This window comes from Dromiciops gliroides, chromosome 1 (assembly GCF_019393635.1).
Source record: "Dromiciops gliroides isolate mDroGli1 chromosome 1, mDroGli1.pri, whole genome shotgun sequence".
Classification (NCBI taxonomy): Eukaryota; Metazoa; Chordata; class Mammalia; order Microbiotheria; family Microbiotheriidae; genus Dromiciops; species Dromiciops gliroides.
The window spans coordinates 633,187,244-633,209,793 of NC_057861.1; the positions used below are offsets into that span (position 1 = coordinate 633,187,244).

General features: G+C 52.0%; 2 protein-coding genes across 4 annotated transcripts; one reads left to right on the forward strand and one right to left on the reverse strand.

The window, feature by feature from the left end:
- Positions 1-759: 759 nt before the first annotated feature.
- Positions 760-16,489, forward strand: TAOK2 (TAO kinase 2). Of its 2 annotated transcripts, XM_043963871.1 has the most exons (19): positions 770-1,509; positions 4,204-4,370; positions 4,614-4,685; positions 4,825-4,926; positions 5,375-5,420; positions 5,645-5,741; positions 5,843-5,956; positions 6,146-6,237; positions 6,382-6,475; positions 6,582-6,663; positions 6,976-7,143; positions 8,222-8,482; positions 8,956-9,108; positions 9,195-9,560; positions 9,943-10,146; positions 10,714-10,953; positions 14,257-14,469; positions 14,648-14,830; positions 14,947-16,489. In XM_043963871.1, the coding sequence occupies exons 2-19, from the start codon at positions 4,239-4,241 to the stop codon at positions 15,466-15,468; spliced, it is 3,141 nt and encodes a 1,046-aa protein (XP_043819806.1). In that variant the 5' UTR covers positions 770-1,509; positions 4,204-4,238; the 3' UTR covers positions 15,469-16,489. The 2 variants fall into 2 exon arrangements, with proteins under 2 accessions (XP_043819796.1, XP_043819806.1); XM_043963861.1 differs by lacking the exons at positions 14,257-14,469; positions 14,648-14,830; positions 14,947-16,489 and having other exon boundaries at positions 760-1,509; positions 10,714-14,210.
- A 1,062-nt stretch (positions 16,490-17,551) lies between these two features.
- HIRIP3 (HIRA interacting protein 3) lies at positions 17,552-22,463 on the reverse strand. 2 transcript variants are annotated; one of them, XM_043979904.1, is made up of 7 exons: positions 22,326-22,463; positions 22,016-22,136; positions 21,756-21,888; positions 20,338-21,437; positions 19,142-19,304; positions 18,562-18,660; positions 17,552-18,049 (listed from the first exon to the last, which is right to left on the reverse strand). In XM_043979904.1, exons 1-7 carry the CDS (start codon positions 22,388-22,390, stop codon positions 17,874-17,876), a joined length of 1,857 nt encoding a protein of 618 aa, XP_043835839.1. In that variant the 5' UTR covers positions 22,391-22,463; the 3' UTR covers positions 17,552-17,873. The 2 variants fall into 2 exon arrangements, with proteins under 2 accessions (XP_043835839.1, XP_043835838.1); XM_043979903.1 differs by having other exon boundaries at positions 22,010-22,136.
- Positions 22,464-22,550: the final 87 nt, after the last annotated feature.

Below are 22,550 nucleotides of genomic sequence, written 5' to 3' on the forward strand. Positions count from 1 at the left end.
AGTCTAACAGGCATGGAGTTTGCCAGTCTGGCAAGTGCAGAGCGGCTTTCTCTCCCTGGAGACTTGGGGCTACTGCCTTTGGGCAGGAATGACCAGAGAAGGGACAGTGCTTGATAATGACCACGACCAAAGAAACAGCGTTGATGGAAGGCTTTAAGGCTTACAAAGTGCTTTCCCTGTGGGACGGGAAAGACTGAGAATTTAGTCCCAGCTCTCCCAATAGCCTTAATTTCTTGGTATATGCGCAGCAAGAGGAAAGGGTCGGATTGGAGCAGCTCTGGCAGTCTGGATTAATTTCTTTCTTTGGCATCCTTTCCTTGTCCAGATGGTCTACAAACTTCAGAGTAGCCCACTTTCCCGCCTTTTCTTCCTCAGGCACGCCGCTTCTTTTGACCCCTCCTCTCCCGCGCAGCCGCAAATCGCAGCTTCGCCTTTTCCTTCTAGGCCATCCCTCTCAAAGCTTCCCCTAGCAACAGGCTGAGACCCGAGGCGGGGTGAGCGCATGCGACCTGTCTCTTGCCTTCTCCCCTTCCCCCGCCTGTGGGAGATTCAGAGAGAGGAGGATGAGGGGGTTGGCACTCTGGGTCCCGCCCCCTTCCAGCCTCCTCCCACCCGGAGTCCGCGTGGCGGAAGCGCGCGCGCGCACTCCGGGCGGCCTCAGCCTTGCTGGGTGCGAGGTCCCCGCTGGGGCGGTGAGGACCGCGGGCGCGGGAGGGAGGTTTCCTTTGGGGCTCCTCCCTCCGGGCCCCGCCTCCTTTGGCCCGGTATCCTCTACCGCGCCTGCGCGCTCCCGCCCGGCCACCATCTTGGAATTGGGGGGAAGCGAGAGAGGGAGAGAAGGAGAGAGGGAGAGAGAGAGGTTTGAGGAGAGAGAGAGAGAGAGAGAGGTCTGAGAGAAAATCTGCTGCCGAGGGTTAGACAGGCCGGCGAGCGGAGAGAGGGGGAGAGAAGGGAAGAAGGGAACGCGAAGAAGGTTGATAGAAGCCTAGCGGGGCGCGGGGGAAGCAGCCGCAGCAGCAGCAGGAGGGAGCCGGTGAGGGAAGGAAGGAGGGAGGGAGGGGCGGGCAGGGTCAGCTCCAGCCTTTCCCGCCTCCCCCTGGTGGAGAGAGGGGGAAGGAGGAAGCCGGGGCGGGGGTGGGGGTCGCGGGACTGTCACCCGCCCCTCCGCCCCAGCTGCCGCCGCCGCCCGACGGGGCGCCCCGGGGGGGCCGACCAGGAGGCACTCGACGGCTTGTCATTGGCCATCCGAACATCCCCGAGAGGACATCGGGGGTGGGGGGGAGTGTCAGGCGCTCCCCCCCTATCGCCCGAGGAAGTGGGGGGTGGGGAGGGGGCTCTCTCGCTCTCCTCCCGCCCCCGTTCCAGCCTGGGATCGGGGCGAAGCCGAGGAAGAGGCAGCGAGGGGGTGGGGAGTCTCCTTCCCCCTCTCCCAGCGACCCCGGAGCCACTTCAGGACCCCAGGAGCAGGCGACGGCGGAGACGCTGGGGCACCCTAGCAACCCCCTCCAGGTGAGAAGACACCCCCCAGTTTGCGGAGTAGTGTGCTGCACTTGTGGGGGGCCTGGGCTTAGTCCCCTCATTACAGCCTTAAGTAGCCGTGTGTGTGTGTGTGTGTGTGTGTGTGTGTGTGTGTGTGTGTGTGTGTGTGTGTGTGTGTGTGTGTGAGTGAGAGAGAGAGAGAGAGAGAGAGATTGAGATTGAGATTGAGATTGAGATTGTAGGCAGGTCACTTGTTCTCTTAGGGCTTCAATTTCTCCATCAGTAAAATATACTACCTAAATATACTGCTTGCCCCATCTGGTTATCCCATCTGGTTATTTTGAAGAAAGCGCATTGTACACTTTGTAAACCTTAAATCGCAACATGAGAGTTCCTAATAGTTGTCATAGGGAGGGAGCGCCCCCCTGAGGGAAGGGTAGGTTGGACCCCCCTCTCAGGTTCTTAGCCCTTTATCCAGAAGGCTGAATCCCAGCATCTTCAGGTTTGGGACTTGGGAAAGCATGCTTGCATTCAGGGTGCTGGTACCTTGTGACAGCTTGGCCTGGGGACTGCAGGGACCACTTCACTTCTACGTGGGGTTCAGGTGACAGCATTCACAATGGCATAAGTGAAGTGTCTACAGGAAGGGGCATCTCCCCTTCGTTGAACCCTTTTGTGCTATTCCTTTGCCCTTCTATGATGAAACTATTCTTGAGGTAAGGGACAGATTGCTGATTGGCTTGATAGCTTTGATCGTGTGGGTGACCTGCATCCATACTGTCCTTTTAGCAAGAAGTATTTGGAAGTCTTGTATCTTTGCTTTAAAGGGAGGGAGGTATTTGTGGGGGAAGAATACTTTCCATCTAAATTAGCATTTCAATCCTTACCACTTGCTGTCTCTTTTTGTTTGACATCATAAGGCTTAGGATGGGGACCAGGAGGTAAGAGGTCAGATATACTTTAAGACGGTTGACATGAGAATTTCACCTCTGGTATTTTCCATACTATCCTCTTTCCCTGGATTGATAGAGAGGTTATCTATATCATGGTGGGCTATTTGGAGACCCCAACTGTCTTATACTTTTTTCTTCCTATGTTTGGCCTCCACATTTACAGGGCCTTGGCCTTGACCTTAACAACTCAATCCAACAAATACTTATTGGGGTCCTACTGTGTGCCAGGCACTCTATTCTATCAACCAATCAGTAAGCATACGCATATATATGTATATAATGTGCCAGGCTCTCTGCTAGAAACTGGACTCTGAGATACCTGGGAGGAATCTGATTTTCACTTGGCTGATTCCCAGATCTACTGTTAGTTTTGCTGGCATCCTCAGGCTGTGGGTCACTGTGTTCAGGGTAATTTGGGGGCTTGGGGTGGGAAGAAATCTAATTTTAACTTGCTGATGGCCCATGTAGTTTTGTTGACATCCCTCTAGGGAAGAGGGGCTTGGAGGGGCAAGGAGAAGGTATCTTTTCTCTAATAATGATGGAGAGCTGGAAGGATTAGGTTCTTGCTTGGCACCCCTGGGTCCTGAGACGATATCAAGCTCAGTATTGCAAATTGAACCTCTCTACTTGTGGGGTAGGTGGAGGATGGCCTTAGTGGGAAATGGACTGGAGCTATAATTTATACTACCTATAGATGAAAGTGGATCAGTCAAAAAGTAGAACCTTCTGCATTTTCAGCCACAGGGTTTCACAAGAAGATAGGATGGCTTCATGCCCCAAGGGGTTTACAATCTAGTTGTGGGAAGTGGGGAACTGACATGAAACAAGAGAGAACAATAGGAGAATATAATTAAGTTCCAGATTATGTGATACAGAATATATATGTTGTAAGACCTTAAAGAAGATGGGTGATTGGTGGTTGGAATGGCCAGGAAAGGCCTCTATTAAGGAGGTGGGATTGGAGCTGGGCCCAGAGTGAGGACAGTGAAGAAACTGGCTTGACTGGAGTGGAAAGTGCTTCTTAGGGAATAGTGGGAGATAAAGTTGAACTGGGTAAGAGATGGAGGCTCAGATTATGGAGAACCTTGAAAGACAGACAAGACAGAGGGGTTTAGATATATGATTTGAACATTACATGCTTGTTTCTAGAACCCCTTCTCTCCTTTCCCACCCCTAATCCCCAGTGAATATGGGTTTGACAATGGCCGGATTTCCACAGTGTCCGGCCTGGCCACTTCCTGTTCTCCTTCAGGGTATGGGGGGGGGGAGGGAGTGGTGCAGAGAGCAGAAGCAGGAAGGTAGCTGGGCAGCTTTTGGGAAAGAAGGGAAGAGCCAAGGCTGTGGAAGGAAGAGGAAACATAGAATTTGAGGCTGGGGGTTGGGAAAAAGGATTCCTAGATCTTTAGAAGGCAAAGAGATTTTAGGAGTAGAGGAGCAAAGAGCTGGGTTAGGGTGGTGGTTTTTAAGACTAGGATTTGAGAATCCTTCCCAGCAGTTTTATGAACTCTAGGACCATCTCTTCTCACCCCCTTCTTCTGTTGCCATGACAACTTCTTTTTTAGTGTTGAAATGTAGTTTCTGCTCTGCCCCTGCTGGTCCTCAGCAGTGCCTTGCCCTCAACAAAGGAATGGGGGAGGAGATGGAGACCTGGGGTCATGTTCCTGTTCTGAGGATTTCCCCACCCACCCTCTCCACCAGCCTCCCTACTCCCATCCTCTTTACCCCTTTGGCCATAGAAGTACCTATTTCCAAGACTGTTTCTATACTCTAGGCTGGGCCCCAATCCCTGTCCCCCACGGGGCCGACATGCCGGCAGGGGGCCGGGCTGGGAGCCTGAAGGATCCAGATGTGGCTGAACTCTTCTTCAAGGATGACCCTGAAAAACTATTTTCTGATCTCCGGGAGATTGGCCATGGCAGTTTTGGAGCTGTCTACTTTGTGAGTGGGCTTTTCCCAACCCACCTTGTCACCTTGTGCTATGCTGTTCCCTCTTTTCCCCTTCCAGTTCCTTAGGCTACTGATCTCTCTCAGGCTTATGCTAAAATTCTTTGCCAGGATGTCATCCTGCTGCCCCTCAGCTAATGTAGGCCATCCTCCCACTGTCTCACCTCCTTCCTAGTTTTCTTCTGGGGTCCTGGCCCTATTGCAGAACCCTACTCTTACAACCCTACGGCCCTCTAGGCTCGTGATGTCCGGAGCAGTGAGGTTGTTGCCATCAAGAAGATGTCCTATAGTGGGAAGCAGTCTAATGAGGTAAGTAAGGATCTGGGGGGGTACGGAGTGGGGATGGGGTTATGAATAGAAACCACAACCAGGGCTCTGGCACTATGTACCTATGGAAGACCCCATCTACTTACCCATAATTATCTTCCTCCCAACCTGATTGTTCTAGAAGTGGCAAGATATCATCAAGGAGGTGCGATTTCTGCAGAAGCTCCGGCATCCGAATACCATCCAGTACCGAGGCTGTTACCTGAGGGAACATACTGCTTGGGTAAACAGTGACTTTTCTCCCCAACTCCAGACTTGGCCTTCTACCTGGCTCAGTCCCCCTTAACCAAGTTAAATTGATGAACTGGCTTAGTGTTGGGGTGGGAGTGTAGTAATGACAACAAAGAAAGATATTCATGGTTCCTGGTTCTAGTCTAGTTGGGGAGACAAAGTAAACAACTTAAAATGGAATATATTAAGTATCAAGATGGGTAATAAAGTCTAAGAATGTCATAAATCAGGAAGGCTGTGAGAACAGTCAAGTGAAACTTTATGGAGGGAGACAAGTGGTCCTCAGGATTAGGGTTGGAATGAGGGATGCTAGTGAGGAGACACAAACCTTAGTGTAAGAGACCCCTTATCATTTCCTTGGGAACTGCTGGCTGTAGTTAGGAGTTGAGTCAGATAGACCGGGTGACTTGCTTACCTCCAACTCTTCACTTTTTCCTTAGCTGGTGATGGAGTATTGCTTGGGCTCTGCCTCTGACCTTCTAGAGGGTAAGTGACCCTCAGGCTAATGAGGGGAATCAGAGAAAATATGGAAGGCCAAAGTTTATATTAAAAGAGTAAGGAAAATTGAAAGGAAACTGGAATGGTGGGGGTAGGTACCCAGAGAGGCAGGGAGGGCCCCTTCTTGCCCTCCTTCATTCCTTGGTTTTCTAAGTACTTTGTAAAATGTAAAATGCTATATAAATGTGAGTGGTTTTCATCATTATCATTAGTGCACAAGAAGCCCCTGCAGGAGGTGGAGATAGCAGCTGTAACCCATGGTGCACTACAGGGCTTGGCCTATTTACACTCTCATAACATGATCCACAGGTATGTATCATCCCTGACCCCACCCATGAAATCTTTTTTATCTTCCCCTCCCAAACCAGACATCCCATTAACCCTCACTTGATATTCTTTTCCCCTGTCAGGGATGTGAAGGCAGGGAACATCTTATTGTCGGAACCAGGCTTGGTCAAGCTAGGGGACTTTGGCTCAGCCTCCATCATGGCACCTGCCAACTCCTTTGTGGGCACTCCATACTGGTGAGAGGCAGTGAAGGTTGGGGTTTAGAGACAGAGCTGGGATGTGGAGATAGCTAGAGGAGGGTGGAAGGTGAGAGGGTTGGAGGGAAGATAGGGTAGAGGAGAATTTGGAAAGCAGGGATTTTTAGGGCTATGGAAAAGAGATGTAGTGTGAACTATGCTCCTTTTCTTTCTTGCCTTTTTTTCCAGGATGGCTCCTGAGGTGATTTTGGCCATGGATGAAGGGCAGTATGATGGCAAGGTGGATGTTTGGTCTTTGGGGATTACCTGCATAGAATTAGGTAATGGGACTTTCTCTGCCTCAACTTCCCCCTCTTTTCCCATGTTTCTGCTCCTTTGTCTGCCTACATCTCTGTATTCTCTTGTCTCTTCTTTTTCTGTTTTACTCCTGGTCTCTTTATCTTTTCTCCTTCCTCTTTTCCCAGCGGAACGGAAGCCACCACTGTTCAATATGAATGCAATGAGTGCCTTATACCACATTGCACAGAACGAGTCCCCTGTGCTCCAGTCTGGACATTGGTGAGAAAATTCGTTCTTTCCAAGATGAGGCAGGTTTGGGGGAGTAGATATTGTGTCAAGACTGTTGTGCTCCACTGTCTTGTTGGTTCTTTCTTCATTCTTCCAGGTCTGAGTACTTCCGAAATTTTGTTGACTCTTGTCTCCAGAAAATTCCTCAAGACAGACCAACTTCAGACGTGCTGCTCAAGGTGAAAGGTCTTTTTGGAGGCAGGGAGGGGAGTGAGTTAGATGTGGGGTCTCATTGTGGAAGACAGACCTGATTTGGAGAGCCAGAAACTAGAGGCCAGGGAGCATGGATAATCTCAGGGAAGTTAACATATGTCCCTTTTGGGAAGGGAACTTGAGTCAGAGTGGGTGAGAACTGCTGGGTCCTGCAGAAGGGAATTGCTAGGGTTTTCATTGATAGGGTCTGGTCTTTAGGATGCCTGAAGTGCACAAAGGGAAGGGAGAAGGAGGGGGCAGAGCAAATGTCCACGTGTCACACTGGTTTCTTCCTTTAGCACCGCTTTGTGCTCCGGGAAAGACCCCCCACAGTGATTATGGATTTGATCCAGAGGACCAAGGATGCAGTTCGGGAGCTAGATAACCTACAGTATCGAAAAATGAAGAAGATCTTATTCCAGGAGGCACAGAATGGCCCCAGCGCTGAAGTCCCTGAGGAGGAGGAGGTGAGCAACTCTTTCCTGGCCAAGGATCCCATTTACTCTTTCCCTCATCCATTCATTCTGCAGATATTTGTTGCAGCTAGTATGTGCAATAATAATAACCACTCATGTTTTTATAGTGCTTCAAAGTTTACACATCGCTTTCCTCACAATAACTCTGTGAGGTAGATAGTGCAAGTAGTATTATCCCCATTTTACAGATGAGGAAACTGAGGCTCAGAGAGGTTAAGTGACTTGCCCATGGTTTCACAGCTAGTAAGTGGCGGAGCCAGAACTTGAACCCACAATGCACGGTGCACAATGCACTCTGGTTGGCGCTGTGGGAATACAAGGATGACTAAGACACAGTCCCTGCCCTCGTGGAGCTTATACTCTAGTAGGGGAGGTAAGACACATACACAAATAACTATAGCACAAGGCAAAATGTGAAAAGTGCCGGGCAAGGAGTTCACACAAAGAATCTTGGGGGTTCAGGAGGGAGTAGTTAGATACATTGGGGGAATAGGGAAGGCTTTGTAGAAAGGATGACATTTGAGCAGCACCTTAAAGGTGTAGGAGGATATCAACAGTCAAAATTTGGGTTCGTGGGGTGGGAAGGAGGGAGGGAGGACATTTTAGGCAGAATGCATAGCGTAGCCTAAGTAAAAATGTGGAGGAAGGAAATGACAAGGTATATTTGGGGAATAGCAGGTTATCTCATTTGGCTTGAGTATAGGGTGTATGTTGGGTAGCAGAGCAATGGAAGATAAGTTTGGAGAGGTAGGTTGGGGCCAGGTTTTGGAGGGCTGTGAATACAAGGATGAGTTTAGACTTTATCCTTTAGGCCATGGGGAGCCTTTGAGGTGTTTGAGTAGGGGTTATGACTAGACCTGTGTGAGTCCAATATTGCTTTTTGTCCCAGCATTACTTATGCTTCTGTCCTTCCCCTTCCCCGCCCCGTAGCTTCACCTCCCTAATTTCTACCCCGGCTCACCTTGTGTCTGCATCCCCCTCCTCCTGATCCTGGGGCCTCCCTAGCACATACTGGCTCTCACCCCGGTCCACTTCATGACTATCCTTAATGCATACTCTGTGTTCTCAGGAGACGGAACCATACCTTCACCGGGCAGGGACACTGACTAGCCTGGAGAGTAGCCACTCAGTGCCCAGTATGTCGATCAGCGCTTCCAGTCAGAGCAGCTCTGTTAACAGCCTAGCAGATGCATCTGACAATGAGGATGAGGAAGAAGAGGAAGAAGAAGAGGAGGAGGAGGAAGAAGGCCCAGAGACTGGAGAGATGGCCATGATGCAGGAAGGTGAACATACAGTCACCTCTCACAGCTCGATCATCCACCGACTCCCTGTAAGCAATATCTCCTTAGCATGCCTGCTTCTGGGAATGAACTGGGAGTTGGGAAGGATGTTGGGGGGAACCTGATGCAAGCACTAGATATGGGCAGAACCCTAGAAAGTCTTGTCTCTTGTTAAAGAGTAGTGCTAGGACATCTCTACATCTTGGCAGTGTGGCTTAAAAACTCAGGAATCTGGGCCTCTAAGGTATCCCTTTTGTTTTGTTTTGTTTGTTTTTGTGAGGCAATTGGGGTTAAGTGACTTGCCCATGGTCACACAGCTAGTAAGTGTCAAGTGTCAGGCCGAATTTGAACTCAGGTCCTCCTGACACCTGGACCGGTACTCTATCCACTGCGCCACCTAGCTGCCCCTAAGGTATCCCTTTTTCTAACTGTCTATTTGTCTCTTTTTTTCTCCATTTCTTGGTCCCAGGGACTCAGGTCCATGAAACATCTGTTCCTCATTCTCCCCCCTTCCTTTTTCCAGGGCCCTGAGAACCTATATGATGACCCCTATCAGCCAGAGCTACCCCCAGGACCCTTACAGGCCCCTCAGCCTCCAACTTCTTCCTCCTCTGCGCGTCGACGAGCCTACTGTCGAAACCGAGATCACTTTGCTACCATCCGAACTGCCTCCCTGGTGAGTTAAGACCAAAGGCCAGAGGCTGGCAGTGGCCTTTAGTTCTAATGTTCTGAGTCTTTCCTTCTTGTGTGCTCTGAATCCAGGTGAGTCGTCAGATCCAGGAGCACGAGCAGGACTCGGCCCTGCGGGAGCAGTTGAGCGGCTATAAGAGAATGAGGCGGCAGCACCAGAAGCAGCTTCTGGCCCTGGAATCAAGGCTCCGGGGTGAGCGGGAAGAGCACAGTGCCCGGCTGCAGCGGGACCTGGAGGCCCAGAGGGCTGGCTTTGGAGCTGAAGCGGAAAAACTGGCCCGGCGCCACCAGGCCATTGGGGAGAAGGAGGCCCGTGCCGCCCAGGCAGAGGAGCGCAAATTTCAGCAGCACATTTTAGGCCAGCAGAAGAAGGAGCTGGCTGCTCTTCTAGAAGCGCAGAAACGTACTTACAAGCTAAGGAAGGAACAACTCAAGGAGGTGAGGGGGATGGAGAAAGGAGAGGGAGAGGACAGGCAAGAGAATGGAGGGGAAGATGATCTGGTCATAAAGAGGGCTACAGGGGGAGGAGGGAAGAGAGGAGACCTGGGCATTTCTCCTTCCTCCTACTCCTGGCCCTTTCCTTTTTTACCTTCTATTTCCCTATTGCCCCCATCTTCCTCCTTTCCTGATGTCTTCCCACTCCTTTACCCCCTCTCTACATGTGGGAGGAGAAGAGATTGGGAAAGAGTCAGTGGTAAATGACTGAGAAACAGGACAAAGAGGAGAAATGGAATCGTGGGATAGATGACAGAACATCCAGAGGAGGCCTGGTGGAGCCAGCCCTGAGTGACCTCTGATGGGCCTTTCCATGCCTGCTTAGGAGCTGCAGGAGAATCCAAGCACCCCCAAGAGGGAGAAGGCCGAGTGGCTGCTGCGCCAGAAGGAGCAGCTGCAGCAATGCCAGGCAGAGGAGGAGGCTGGGCTGCTGCGGCGCCAGCGCCAGTACTTTGAGCTGCAGTGCCGCCAGTATAAGCGTAAAATGCTCCTGGCCCGCCACAGCCTGGATCAGGACCTGCTGCGGGAGGTAGGCCTGGACCCAGCGCCATGCTCCCACCTCTTCCACTCCTTTTCCTGTTGCTTTTGATGCTTTCTTCTCCCATCCCTTCTGCTTTCTCTATCTCCTCTTCATTACAGCTCCCTTCTGCCTGCCGATTTCTCTTCCTTTCTCCTTCCTCTCTCTTATACCTCTTTATTTCCTTTCCCCAATCAGGTCCCTGTCTTCTTTCTTCTTCTGAGCTTGCTTGTACTTCCTTCTTCTATTCTTAGTTTTCCTCAATGCTATCTACTTCTAGGCTTTCCTCTTTGAGGTTTCTCTACCCTGTACTCTTCACTCCCCATTTCCTACCCATTCAGCTCTCCCTTACTCTTCTCCCCATCTCATACTTCTCAACAGGAGTTCTCCTTTCACTCCTTATAGACCCACTGCTGCTGGGTATTTTCCCAGTCCCCCAGAGGAGCCCTTGGTGGTTTGTGGCTCCCTTTTGAGATGTCACCTTCCTCCATCCCTATCCTTTCTCTAAGGCCTTTCCCCAACCATCCCCCAACCCTGACCCCACGGCTGTACCCCTCCACCCTTTCCCTGCCCCACCAGGACCTGAACAAGAAGCAGACCCAGAAGGACCTCGAGTGTGCACTGCTGCTGAGGCAGCATGAGTCAACTCGGGAGCTGGAGGTGAGGCAGCTACAGGCTGTGCAGCGGACCCGAGCCGAGCTCACCCGTCTGCAGCACCAGACGGAGCTGGGGAATCAGCTGGAGTACAACAAGCGGCGTGAGCAGGAGCTGCGCCAGAAGCACGCTGCCCAAGTCCGACAACAGCCCAAGAGCCTCAAAGTACGTCCTGACGAGCACCCCCCAGCCCCCCAATCCCTTACCCCTCAGGCCCCGGACCAGAGCTCTGGACCCCTGGGACAACAGCAGGCTCTGGAGCTGCCCAGATTGGAGGAGCGGAGCCTGCTAGGAGAGGAGGCAGCCCAGGAACACAGGACACTGGGAGAGAAGGAAGCAGCTGTCCAAGAGCGGAGGATTCTGGGAGAGGAAGGGGCTAGGGCCTCCATAGGGCCAGAGGAGCGGAGGATTGTGGGGGAGGAGGCCGAGGAGGTAGTGGCCCTGTCCCCCAGCTCTGGGGAACGGAAGATTCTGGGAGACCAGACGTGGAGGCTACCCCATGGGGTGGAAGCTGAGGATCCTGAAACCCTGTCCCCCAGCGCCAGGGAGCGAAGGATTGTCGGCCAGGAAGAGGCTGAGGAGTGGAGGTTGTGGGGGAAGGAAGAGTGGAGTATCATGGGAGAGGAGTTGGAGCTAGGATGGGTCCAGGGGCCAGTCTTGCCCCCAGTCCTGGAGGAGGATGAGGATGAAGAAGCCCCCATTGGGACTCCCAGGGATCCTGGGGATGGTTGTTCATCCCCTGAGATTCCTCCTGAGCCCCCCCCTTGTCCCCTAAGACCGAGCCCCGCCAGTCAGCTCCTGGGCCTCTTGTCCCATGGCCTCCTGGCTGGTCTGTCTTTTGCTGTGGGCTCCTCCCCGGGCCTCTTGCCACTACTGCTATTGCTACTACTTCCACTTTTGGCAGCCCAGGGTGGAGGTGGCCTACAGGCTGCCCTGTTGGCTTTGGAAGTGGGATTAGTGGGACTGGGGGCCTCATACTTGTTGCTCTGCACAGCCTTGCACATGCCTCCCAGCCTTTTCCTGCTCTTGGCCCAGGGGGTGGCCCTGGGGGCAGTGCTAGGACTGAGTTGGCGAAGGGGCCTAGCTGGGGTGCCCCTGGGCCTTGGGGCTGCTTGGCTCTTAGCCTGGCCAGGCCTAGCCCTACCCTTAGCAACAGTGGCAGCCGGAGGCAGCTGGTTAAGGCAACAGGGCCCAAGGCTTCGGCGGGAGCTGTCCAGGCTCTGGCTGCGGGCCTTGCTACGCCTATCACCATCAGCCTTCCGAACCTTACAGGGCTGTGGGGCTGTAGGCGACCGGGGCCTCTTTGCCCTCTACCCTAAGACCAACAAGGATGGCTTCCGAAGCCGGCTGCCAGTCCCAGGACCCCGCCGTGGGCGTCCACACCGGCCCAGGAGTCCTCTGGCCTTGCTGGCCCAGGCTTGGGCCCTGTGCAAAGGGTGGAACTGGCGACTGGCTAGGGCTGGCAGGGGACTAGCTGCTCATCTGTCCCCTGGGGCTGCCCAGACATTAGCCCGTTGGGGGTTGCTTCGGGGAGAACGTCCAAGTAGGATCCCCCGACTGCTGAGGCATGGTCAGCGCTGCCCCAGGCCCCGAGCCCCTCCCCGAGTCCCTCCTGGAGCTGCCTCCAGCCACCGTCTCCGAACTCGGCAGCCCCGAGCCCTGCCACCCTGGAGGTGATTCCTTTCCACCACTCACCCCAGCAGAGAGCACATGCACTTTATCTCCCACCCCACTGGCATGGGGAGGATCTTCCCCAGCCCTTATTCCTTCCCTTCCTTTGTGTGTTCTGTCCTTTTGTCCACCAGAGCCCCTTCTATAGAAGGGGTTCCCATAGGATCTGCAGACAGTTTGCCCTTCCTAGCCACTAAATTGGGAAGTGACACTTATTTATGTTCCCTCCCTAGCACCCCTAAATTATTGGTGTCTTCCCACTGTGTGTGTCCTCATCCTCACCCTCATTCCTTCTCCAGGGCCCGGGCAGTGTCCCTTCTGGTTTGGGGCAGGGCTAGCTGGGAGGGGTAGTCACTTTTTTTCATGATTTTGATTTGATTTTTTCTGTTTCTTACCCCCATCCCCAACCCTGCTCCTCAATTGCCCCCCATCCCCAAGAAAGATAAACCTAAATAAAACATTCGAGCGGAACCATACCCTTGGCTCAGGCCGCCGCCTCCGTCTGCTTTGTCCTGCCGCCCCTCAGCCTTCCCTGTTAACCCCCCAGAGCCCAACTCAGAGCCCACTTCATCGCTCTCCCATCCCACCTCATGACTGTCTGTCCCCTCACTCCCATCTCCATTGTGTCCCTCGCCCCCGATCCTTGTCCTTTTGGCTTTACTCTCCTAGCAGTGTTCCCTGCCCTTCAGTGGTTTTGCACTAGTTTCTAGGGCCCAGAATGTGGGAGGGTTTGTCTCCCTTGCCCCTCAGCTATGGATTCCCTTGAGACTTGGGTCTCTTGCCATTGGCCCACCTGGATGTATTTGTCAGATGCCTTTGTCATCCTAACTTGTGCCTTTATTCATACTGCCTTGCCCCTTCACTGCATATTTTCCACTCCACCCACAGTCTTGTTCAGTCTGCCCACCTTCCTCTTCCCTCATTCAGGCATGGCCCTTGAGGGCTAAGGGGAAGGGGGAGGGTAGCAAGCCCCCCATAGGGGGCAGACTGATGGGTAAAGCATGGATCCTATGGAATGGACTAGGAATAGGGGACCGAAAAGAAGATGGTCTCATGGAAACGGAATTCATCAAGGGGAGGGACAGGTGATGAGAGGGAAAACCAAAGTAAGGAGTAGGGTATGGGAGGAGAGATGGAATGGGGCAGAGTACTGGGGCTGTTGTCAGGGCAATAGTTCTACAACCTCCTGTGGTCCTTGCACCATCTCGGCCTGAGGTCCTTTCTAGTCCTTTTTGCCATCTCTTTCCCCACTCCTGCTGCCTCCTTTTAGGTCAGGTCCCCATGCTGGGAGAGCACCAGGAAGGGCACGTTCCCTTCTCTCCTAATTGCCAGTTGGTGGCTTACCTAGTCCCCTTCCCCAAGGCGCCATTTATAAGACTCTTCAGAGTGCTCTGGTCCTTAGAGTATGTGTTCTGTATGTAAACTTTACCCCTTTCACTGGTTCCGCATCCCTTGGTCATGTGTTCTGTGGTTCTCAATCATTTATTTTCTCACATGTATTTTCTTTGTCTCTTGTGCACTCTACTTTCCTTGCATGCTTTCTCACTCATCTCTGGCTCCATGCATATGCTTTCCAACACTGTCTTGATTATTTTCTCTGCCATGTTCTGTGTTGGGTGTAATTCATACTCTTTTCTGTCTTTGTGTTTCGCTTCCCCTCTCTCTGTCTAACATGTTTTCTGTTTCTCTCCCCTCTCTCTGTCTCTGCTTCGGTCTCTCCCTCTCCCTCCTTGTCTTCCCTACCCCCTTCCTTTGCCCCGTCCCATCATCTCTCCACTCAACCCATCCACTCCGTAGTCCAAGGAGTTGCAGATCAAGAAGCAGTTCCAGGAGACATGTAAGATCCAGACTCGGCAGTACAAGGCCCTTCGGGGGCACCTGCTGGAGGGCACACCCAAGGCCCAACACAAGAGCCTCCTTAAGCGGCTTAAAGAGGAACAGACCCGAAAGCTGGCCATCCTAGCAGAACAATATGACCAGTCCATCTCTGAGATGCTCAGCTCCCAGGCAGTAAGGCTCAGCATGAACAGAACTGGGGGGAATATAACTGGCCGAATTTTGGAGGCAGAATGCCTCAGTAGTCATGGAGGGAAGGTGGGAAAAACTCGGTAGGAAAAAGGTTTGGAGCGCAGGGTGGGGGGGTCAGGTGTTCCTTTGACGTCTGACCCCAGCTCCTACCCTCTCCTAGCTTCGCCTGGATGAGACCCAGGAGTCAGAGTTCCAAGCACTGCGACAGCAGTTGCAACAAGAGCTGGAGCTGCTTAATGCCTATCAGAGCAAGATCAAGATTCGGACAGAGAGTCAGCATGAGCGTGAAGCCCGGGAGCTGGAGCAGAGAGTGGCACTGAGGCGGGCTCTTTTGGAGCAGCGGGTACGGGTAGGGGCCCCAGAGAGTTGGGGTGGGGGGGTGACTCTGATGCATAGATCCCCCCGACCAGCTTCGACAGCTCCTCGCGCCCGGCCCTGAGCACATGTCGTATGTCACAGGTGGAGGAAGAGCTGCTGGCACTGCAGACAGGTCGGTCAGAGCGCATCCGAGCGCTGCTAGAACGGCAGGCTCGGGAAATCGAGGCTTTTGACGCAGAAAGCATGAGGCTGGGATTCTCCAGCATGGCCCTGGGAGGCATCCCAGCAGAGGCTGCTGCCCAGGGGTATCCTGCCCCTCCCCCAGCCCCTGCCTGGCCCTCCCGCCCTGTCCCGAGATCAGGGGCTCACTGGAGCCACGGTCCCCCTCCACCTGGCATGCCCCCCCCAGCTTGGCGCCAGCCTTCTCTCCTGGCACCACCAGGTCCTCCGACCTGGCTGGGGCCACCACCCCAGACAGGGCCCCCCCGAGGCGGGGCCTTGCTGCTGCTAAGGAATAGCCCACAGCCTCTTCGCCGGGCAGCCTCAGGAGGTGGGGGGAATGAAGGGGCAGGGCCTGGGTCAGTGGCAGGACCCGGCGCTCTGAGCCGAAGTACTAGTGTTGCTTCTCACATCCTCAATGGTTCTTCCCATTTCTACTCCTGAACTGCGTGGGGGATTGACGACGTTCCTTGCTTGGGCTCCCTCCACCTAGGCTGAAAGAAGGGTGGAGGAAGAGAGCTGAAGCCTGGGTTTCCCTGGGGCTGGAAGGGCCTAGGTCCCTCGGCAACTAGAACCTGCAAAGTTGAGGACCCGAGCTCTGGGGGCTTTGGAAAGCCTGAGTCAACACTAAGAAGGGCAGGCGTCGGGACATTTGCTCCTGTTTCCCTGGTCCCTTCTCGTCTTGTGAGCTTCCCTTGGGGTGAAGTCAGGCCCCTTGGCTCTGGGTGTGGGAGTAGAGTTTGGGCCCCAGTGCAGACCCAGGAGTTCCTGACTTTCCCATCATGGTGCCAGTATCTTCCTCCATCATGGACTGGGGAAGGGGGAGATGTGTGTGTGTGTGTGTGTGTGTGTGTGGTGTGGTGTGTGTGTGTGTGTGTGTGTGTGTGTGTGTGTGTGTGTATGTGCGTGTCAAATACCCACCTAGGGTGCCTTGGGAACCTGTATAGAGTCCCTGGGCAGTGGGGGGAGGGGCGGGTAGGGTGTAGATACATAGATATATTCAGAGAAATATAATAATCCCTCCAGGTGCCCAAATCATATTGTTGCCAAGGGAACTCTGGGCCCAGGGGGCATGAGAGAATGGGTCCTAGGAGAGCAGGGTCTGGGGGTGTGAAAGGCCCCTGGGTGGCAGGGAGAGGGGGAGGATACCTGGGTGGAAAGCCCAACATCCCTCCTCTGAACCCTCCTTCCCCCATTGCTGTCTGATGTTCTGTGCCCGTCTTGTCAAGTTAATTTTTTTTTTAAAGTCAGGGTTTGGGCTGGGGAGGGGGGAGTGAGGGATAGACCTGGGAAGGGGCAGCTCCCTGGGGGTGTCAAATCAGAGGGGACCCTGACAGCCCCCTATATATTCCTGCTGTTAGAGGCAGGATGGGGGCAGTCAGGGGCAAGGCTCCTGGGACTTAGGGGCCATCATGGAACCCTGGGACCAGGGGAGCTTTTAATAAACTGTTGGATATTCTAACCAGCTCCTTGACTCAGGCTTTCTCTCTAAAATGGCAACATTAAGCCATGTCTCTCATTTTTTCCGGGAGGCACACTGAAATCATGAACTTCCTGGCCATGGTCTTGCCTCACTGGAGGTTAGGCTGGTGTGGTCCTTTGGGTTCCCATTCACTTCTTACCCACATGCCCCCAGCCCCCCACCCCACAAGTACACACCTCCTTAAAATGAAACCTCCATTATAACCTAAAAAGCTAAGCAAAACCATCCTATCATGACAGTATAAGCAACATTCTGTTTCATAGGCTCCCAGTATTCCAAGGCAAGTATTTTATCATCTGTTCTCCAAGGCTGGACATTTTAATGGATTAGCACCATCTCATTTGGGGATAGGCAGTCTTGAAGCCTGGCCTACCTGCTTTAACACTCTGCTCCAAGAGCAGAGCTTCTATTTAGCCATCCTCAGTAGAGGAGCTGACTAGTCATAACTCTGGGCCTGCCCAATTTAAGGCCTGAACTAGGCCGAACCAGGAACCTACTAAGGATTTCCAAAGATCAAAGTGGGAAGAGGCCAGTTGGGGACTAATAAGATATAACCAAGTGTAAGTGGAATTACCTGCTCCCAGCTCTCCGGCTATGAGAAAAATGTTTTAGAATCCAAACACAGCTGAAAGAAACCCTTGAGTATTTTGTGTGGCTCTTTGGTTTGACTTACGATTAAATATACCTAAAGAGGCAAACCAGCCTAAAATGACATGGCAGTTAAGACTGCTGGAGGAGATACAATTTCATTCCTCAGGGCTCTTGTGAGAAAGGAAATAGCAATGAACTTAAACCACTGGTTTATCTACCCCAGTGGCAAACCAAACTTCACCTTTGCATACAACAAAACTGAGAGCTTAAGTGATTAGAAGGGGAGAAGTATAGAAAGTTGTTTTGGAGTAAAAATGTTTACTGGGTCCAAGCCCTGAGATCAGCAGTGATATGCAATCTGAGTTGGGTCAGCTTTCCTGACCCTTGACCTAATGCTCAGAAGAGGCCCTAGCCTGACTTTTGATTTAGGCTACAAACAGATGAAACAATGGGTAACAAATATTCTTTTATTGAGACTTTTAAAGCCCACACAAATACCACTATTTCAGTCAAAAACATGAGAACATGAATCTAACAGCGCAGACTCAAGCAGCTTCATCCTCACAGGTACGTAAGCCACTGCTGTAACATTCACCATTGCAGGTAAGAAAAGGATTCACCTACCACGGACAGACAAAACTTGGAAAGAGGGAAGGAAATACGTTTATAAATACTTAGACCCAGTAAGGGGTGCTCTATACACTTTATACAAGGGTAGGACCAGATTCCTCCCTCTGCTCAGAGGCACTGTGGCTTCTAGAAGCTGTGGGGTGGCTTAGTCACTCTCCCCATCACTGCTGATGATGCCCCGAAGGTTTGACCAATCAGTGGGAGGTGGGTGGGCCCTTGGCTCATCCCCATCTGAGTCCAGGGCTCTTCGGTGGTACAGCTCCTCCTGGGGTAACCCAACTTCCCCACGTGGGTTCCAGGCATTGCGTCTCCGGGATCGCCCTGAGAATTACAGGATTCAGAACTAGAATAAACCTTAGTGATTCTTCCTAGCTATTTTATGGAGAAGAAAACAGACCCAGAGAGATTATGGCATCCAAGGCCACAAAGTAGGACAGCCAGGATTTGAAGTAGCTTCCCAAAAAGTGCTTCAGCAATATTCCCTCATGAGAATAAAGGGTCAGTGTAGAACTGACCTGAAAGCCCTTTTCCCCTTCCTGTTCTCATATTACTCTTTACATCCCTATATAAAACAAGAACAGCATTATCCCTTGAGGGATCTCATTTGATCCTAACAATAACCTTATTAGGAAGGTGCTATTATTATCCTCACTTTTCAGATGAAGAAGCCGAGAATGATAGGAGTTAAGTGATTTGCCCAGTAATACAGCCAGTGTCTCAGGCAAGATTTGAACTCAAGCCCTCCTGATTCCAGTGTTCTATTCACTGTGCCACCTAGCTGCCTCTACACACCGGCCCCATTCTCTGAAGCTCCCCCTTCCTCAAGTCTGTACCTGAACTACTGATGATGTTACTGACGTCCAGAGAGGCCATCTCTTCTGCCTCCTCCCTTCGCTCCTTCACTGCTCGGCACTTCTCCAGGGAAGGATTACCTAAGAGAAGGAAAAAGAAATGGGTTTAAAAAAAAAAAAGTTTAGCCTCAACATCTTTTCCAACCTAGGACAGGAAATGGGAGAGTAGGCTCCAGGAAGAAAGAAGTGGCTTGGGCCAATACCCTCTTACTCATTCCCTGTTTCTTGAATCTTGCTTTGACTTGTCTTCCTCACTATCTCTTCAATCACTGGCTCTTCCATTCCCTTTTAAAGCAGGACTTTTCTTGATCCCCTCCAGAATCTTTGGTCCCTTCATTTTAGGTGTCCGTAACCTATCACTGTCAATCTGATCACTCAAGACATCAATACGCGTTTTTTGCCTACTAGGTGCAAGGTACCATGACCATGCCAAGCACTGGAGATAAAAAAGAAAAACAAAACAAAACAAACAAAAAACTCCCAACCCCAGTTTTTAAGAAGCTTCTATCTGAATGGGCTTCCCCTCCTTCCTTGTTTCCCTCCCCAGTTTTTTTCACCTCACCCTCTAAGCCTAAATCTTGCAGTTCTGCCTTGAGGACTCTGAGTCGTTCCTGATGAGAGCGGCAGGAACCCAGCAACCTCTTGTAATTTCTATGGGCACCACAGGCTCGGATGTAGCGCTTTAGCCGAACTACTGCAGGGTGGTCCTCTCCTCTTCGAGAACCCTGTTATAGGGAGGATGGTAGTAAGAGAGGGATCACCAGGGACTAACAGCCAAGTTGGGGGCAGGATAGAGAAAAACAGACCCTCAGACTTCAAACTTGAATGGCAGTTGACTATGACTCTCCTGAAGAGTTCATTTACAATTTCTCCTGTAGAAATTTACCTTTTCCATACAAAAGATTGCTCCAAATCACCAATGAGAAATCTGAATCAAAACAATATCATTTCGCCTCCTACCCAGCAAATTGGCAATGATAAAAGATGAGAGGAATCAGTATTGGAGGGATGATGAAAGGAGACACTAACATATACTCTTGCTAGAGCTGTGAAGTGGTCTAACCATTCTGAAAACCAATTTGGAATTGTACTAAGAATGGGATTAACTAAACTATCCATACCCAAAGATCCCACTGTCTAGCATATACCCTAAAATGGTCAAAAATAAAAAGGTCCCACATACACTAAAATATTTGTAGCAGCACATTTTATAGTAGCAAAAAACTGGAAACACAAAAGTAGGTGCCCATGGACAGAGGAAAATGGGGTATAAAAATATAACAGTAACATTGTGCCATAAGAAACCACTAATGTGAAGAATAAAAGAGAAGTACACATTTATATGAACTGATAGAAAGTGCAAGTAAGCAAAACCAGGAAAAGAACAGGATGACTGAGAATATAGGAAAGAACAACAATGAAATTGAAGGCTATGTGATTATACACAAAAATATGTCCCAGAAGAATAGAGGAGAAAACATGCCTCCCTTTTTTTGCAGAGGTGGGTGACTATGGGGGTGAGACATTTCATATACTGTCAGACCACTGATGTGTTGGGTTAGTTTTTAATTTTCCCCACCATTCCCCCTTTCTATTCTTTGTTACAAAGTATGAGTGGTGAGGAGTGAGATACATTTGGAATAGAAGCAGAGATAAGAACAAAAGGTATCAATACAACTACTTTTTAAACCAAATCCTTCCTTCCTATCCTCTCGACCCTGCCCCCAGCATTCCCACCACCCATGTCCCATGTCTCACCTTCCCTGATTTGGTCTCTGGGCTACTATCCTGTGAGGAGGTGGAAGAGGATTGGACAGGGCCCTTTTTGGCCTCCTTCTTCTTTGTCCTTCCTGTCCTTTCTTCCTCATCTTCGCTTGCTTCAGACTCATCCTCAACGTTTTTGGCTTCCTTTGTCCTGGAGCTCTTGTTACTGTCATCTGTTCTACTTTCCTCTTCACTGTCCTCACTGGGAGCTTTTTTCATTCCTTTATCCTCTGCTTCACTGCTATCCTTGCTGTCTTCCTCCTCAGCCTTTTTCTCTCCTTTCTTCCCAGAATTTCCCTTACCCTTTTTGTCCCTCTCTTCTTCCTCACTGCTCTCACTCTGTTTTGCTGCCCTCTTACCTCCCTTTGGGCTCTTTCTTTGCCTCCCTCCCCGCTTCCCTCCCTTTATTTTCTGATCCCTGCTTTCCTCTTCCTCATCACTACTCATACCATCATCCTGCACCAGTTTTTTCATTCCCTTCTTCCCAGAAGTCCCCTTGAATCTAGTGTTCTCTTCAGCCCCTTTCCTGGCCAGGTCTTTTTTCTCATCATCTTCACTACTCTCCTCCACTGACTTTGCCACTACCCTCTTCCTGGCAGAATACTCCTTCATTTCCCCTAGGGTTTTTGGTCCCTTCTTTTGAGGTGTGACTCTGTCCCCCTCCTCACTATCTGTCGGATCACTCTCAGTAACTTGTACCACTTTCCTTCCTCCCTTCATTCTAGGATTTACTTTCCGCTCCTCCTTACCTGGCTTTGGGGCTTCCTTCCTTCCAACCCTACCCTTCTGTTTGTGACAGGCTTCCTCCTCACTTCTGCTTTCACTCTCCTCCTCCTCCTCCACTTCCTTTACTCCCTTCTTTCTTACAACGGCCCTTAACTCCTCCTCCTCTTCCTCTTCTCTTCCTTCCTCAGGGTCCTCATTCTCCTTAGTTGTCATCTTCCTGGGTGGCTTTAGAATCTCCTCAGGCTCCTTCATTCCCTTCTCAGCCGAGCTGCAATCCTTCCTTGTTATACCATTCCCTGCCAGAGACCTTGGGGAGCTTGGGGGGCTCATGGGCTGGGGATCAAGGCCTGAGTCATCTGAGCTGTGTTCTGGAGTGCACAAGAAAGCCAAATGGGTAGATGAGAATTCTCTTCTACTGTGGTGACTAGTCCCTCCCTCTTACCTCCCCCCATTCTCAAGTCTCCTTTCCCATCATAAGGAGTTGGAGCTTCCATCCCAAGAGAGGTGGATGACCAAGCTTAAGTCAAAGGGGCGAGGGGGAAGGGGAGAAGAAGAGAAAACAGAACCAGGAGAGGCAGAAAGAAGACAGGATGATGGAAGCACGTGAGTGCTCTGGCTGAACATCCAGATGAGCTACCCTCGATCCACCAGCAGGAAGGGGGTGGGCCCTCGGGCCTCGTGCTGACCTGTCTCCGAGTTGATGCATGGCTTCCTCCTCTTCTTCACTTGGGACGTTCTGGTGGCGCTGGTTGGGCTGAGGGGCCGCTTCACCCGGTCCTGGTCCCCAGACAGCAGCTCCTCCTCTTTCTCCTCATCCCCCTGACGGGGGGGGGGGGGGGAACATCAGTGAAGAGGGCCAGCTGACCGGAGGGTCCCGGCGTCTCCCCCCCGCTTCCCCCCGCCCCGGCCCTTCCCACGTTGCAGCGGGGAGCCGGCCCACCTCCACCTGCATCTTCAGCAGCTCCTCCTCCACCAGCCGCTTCAGCTTCCTCTTGTCGTCGGGTTCCAGGTGGTCCAGGCCCACATGGGCCAGGTACTTCTGTCGCACGATGGAGTGGGTCAGCACGCTGCGGGGCAGGACACGGAGTCAAGGGGAGGGCACGGGGCCGGGCTGGGGCAGCCCTCCCCATCAGGCGCCCGGGGCGGGGCGCGGCCCAGCGCGGCCCACTCAGGGTGTCTCCCGCGGCCCGGAACCCGGGGACCCCGAATCCTCTTTCGTCTCCCTTCCCTTCCCCCTGTCCCTTCTCCCCTCTCACCTTAGGTCGGGGCGACCCCGGAAGAGGCTCCGGATGAAGTCCTGCATTTCGCGTTCCCGCGCCATCTTACCCCGCCCCCTGTCCTACTCCCACAACTCCCGCCTTTTCTCCACCCAGGCCGATGCCTCTTTCTCGCACGGGCTCGTCCCCTTCCAAGCCACCGTAGTTTTGACTCAATCGGGGCGGAGCTTCACGCTGCAAGGTGTAAGTTGCGCACGCGGCCTA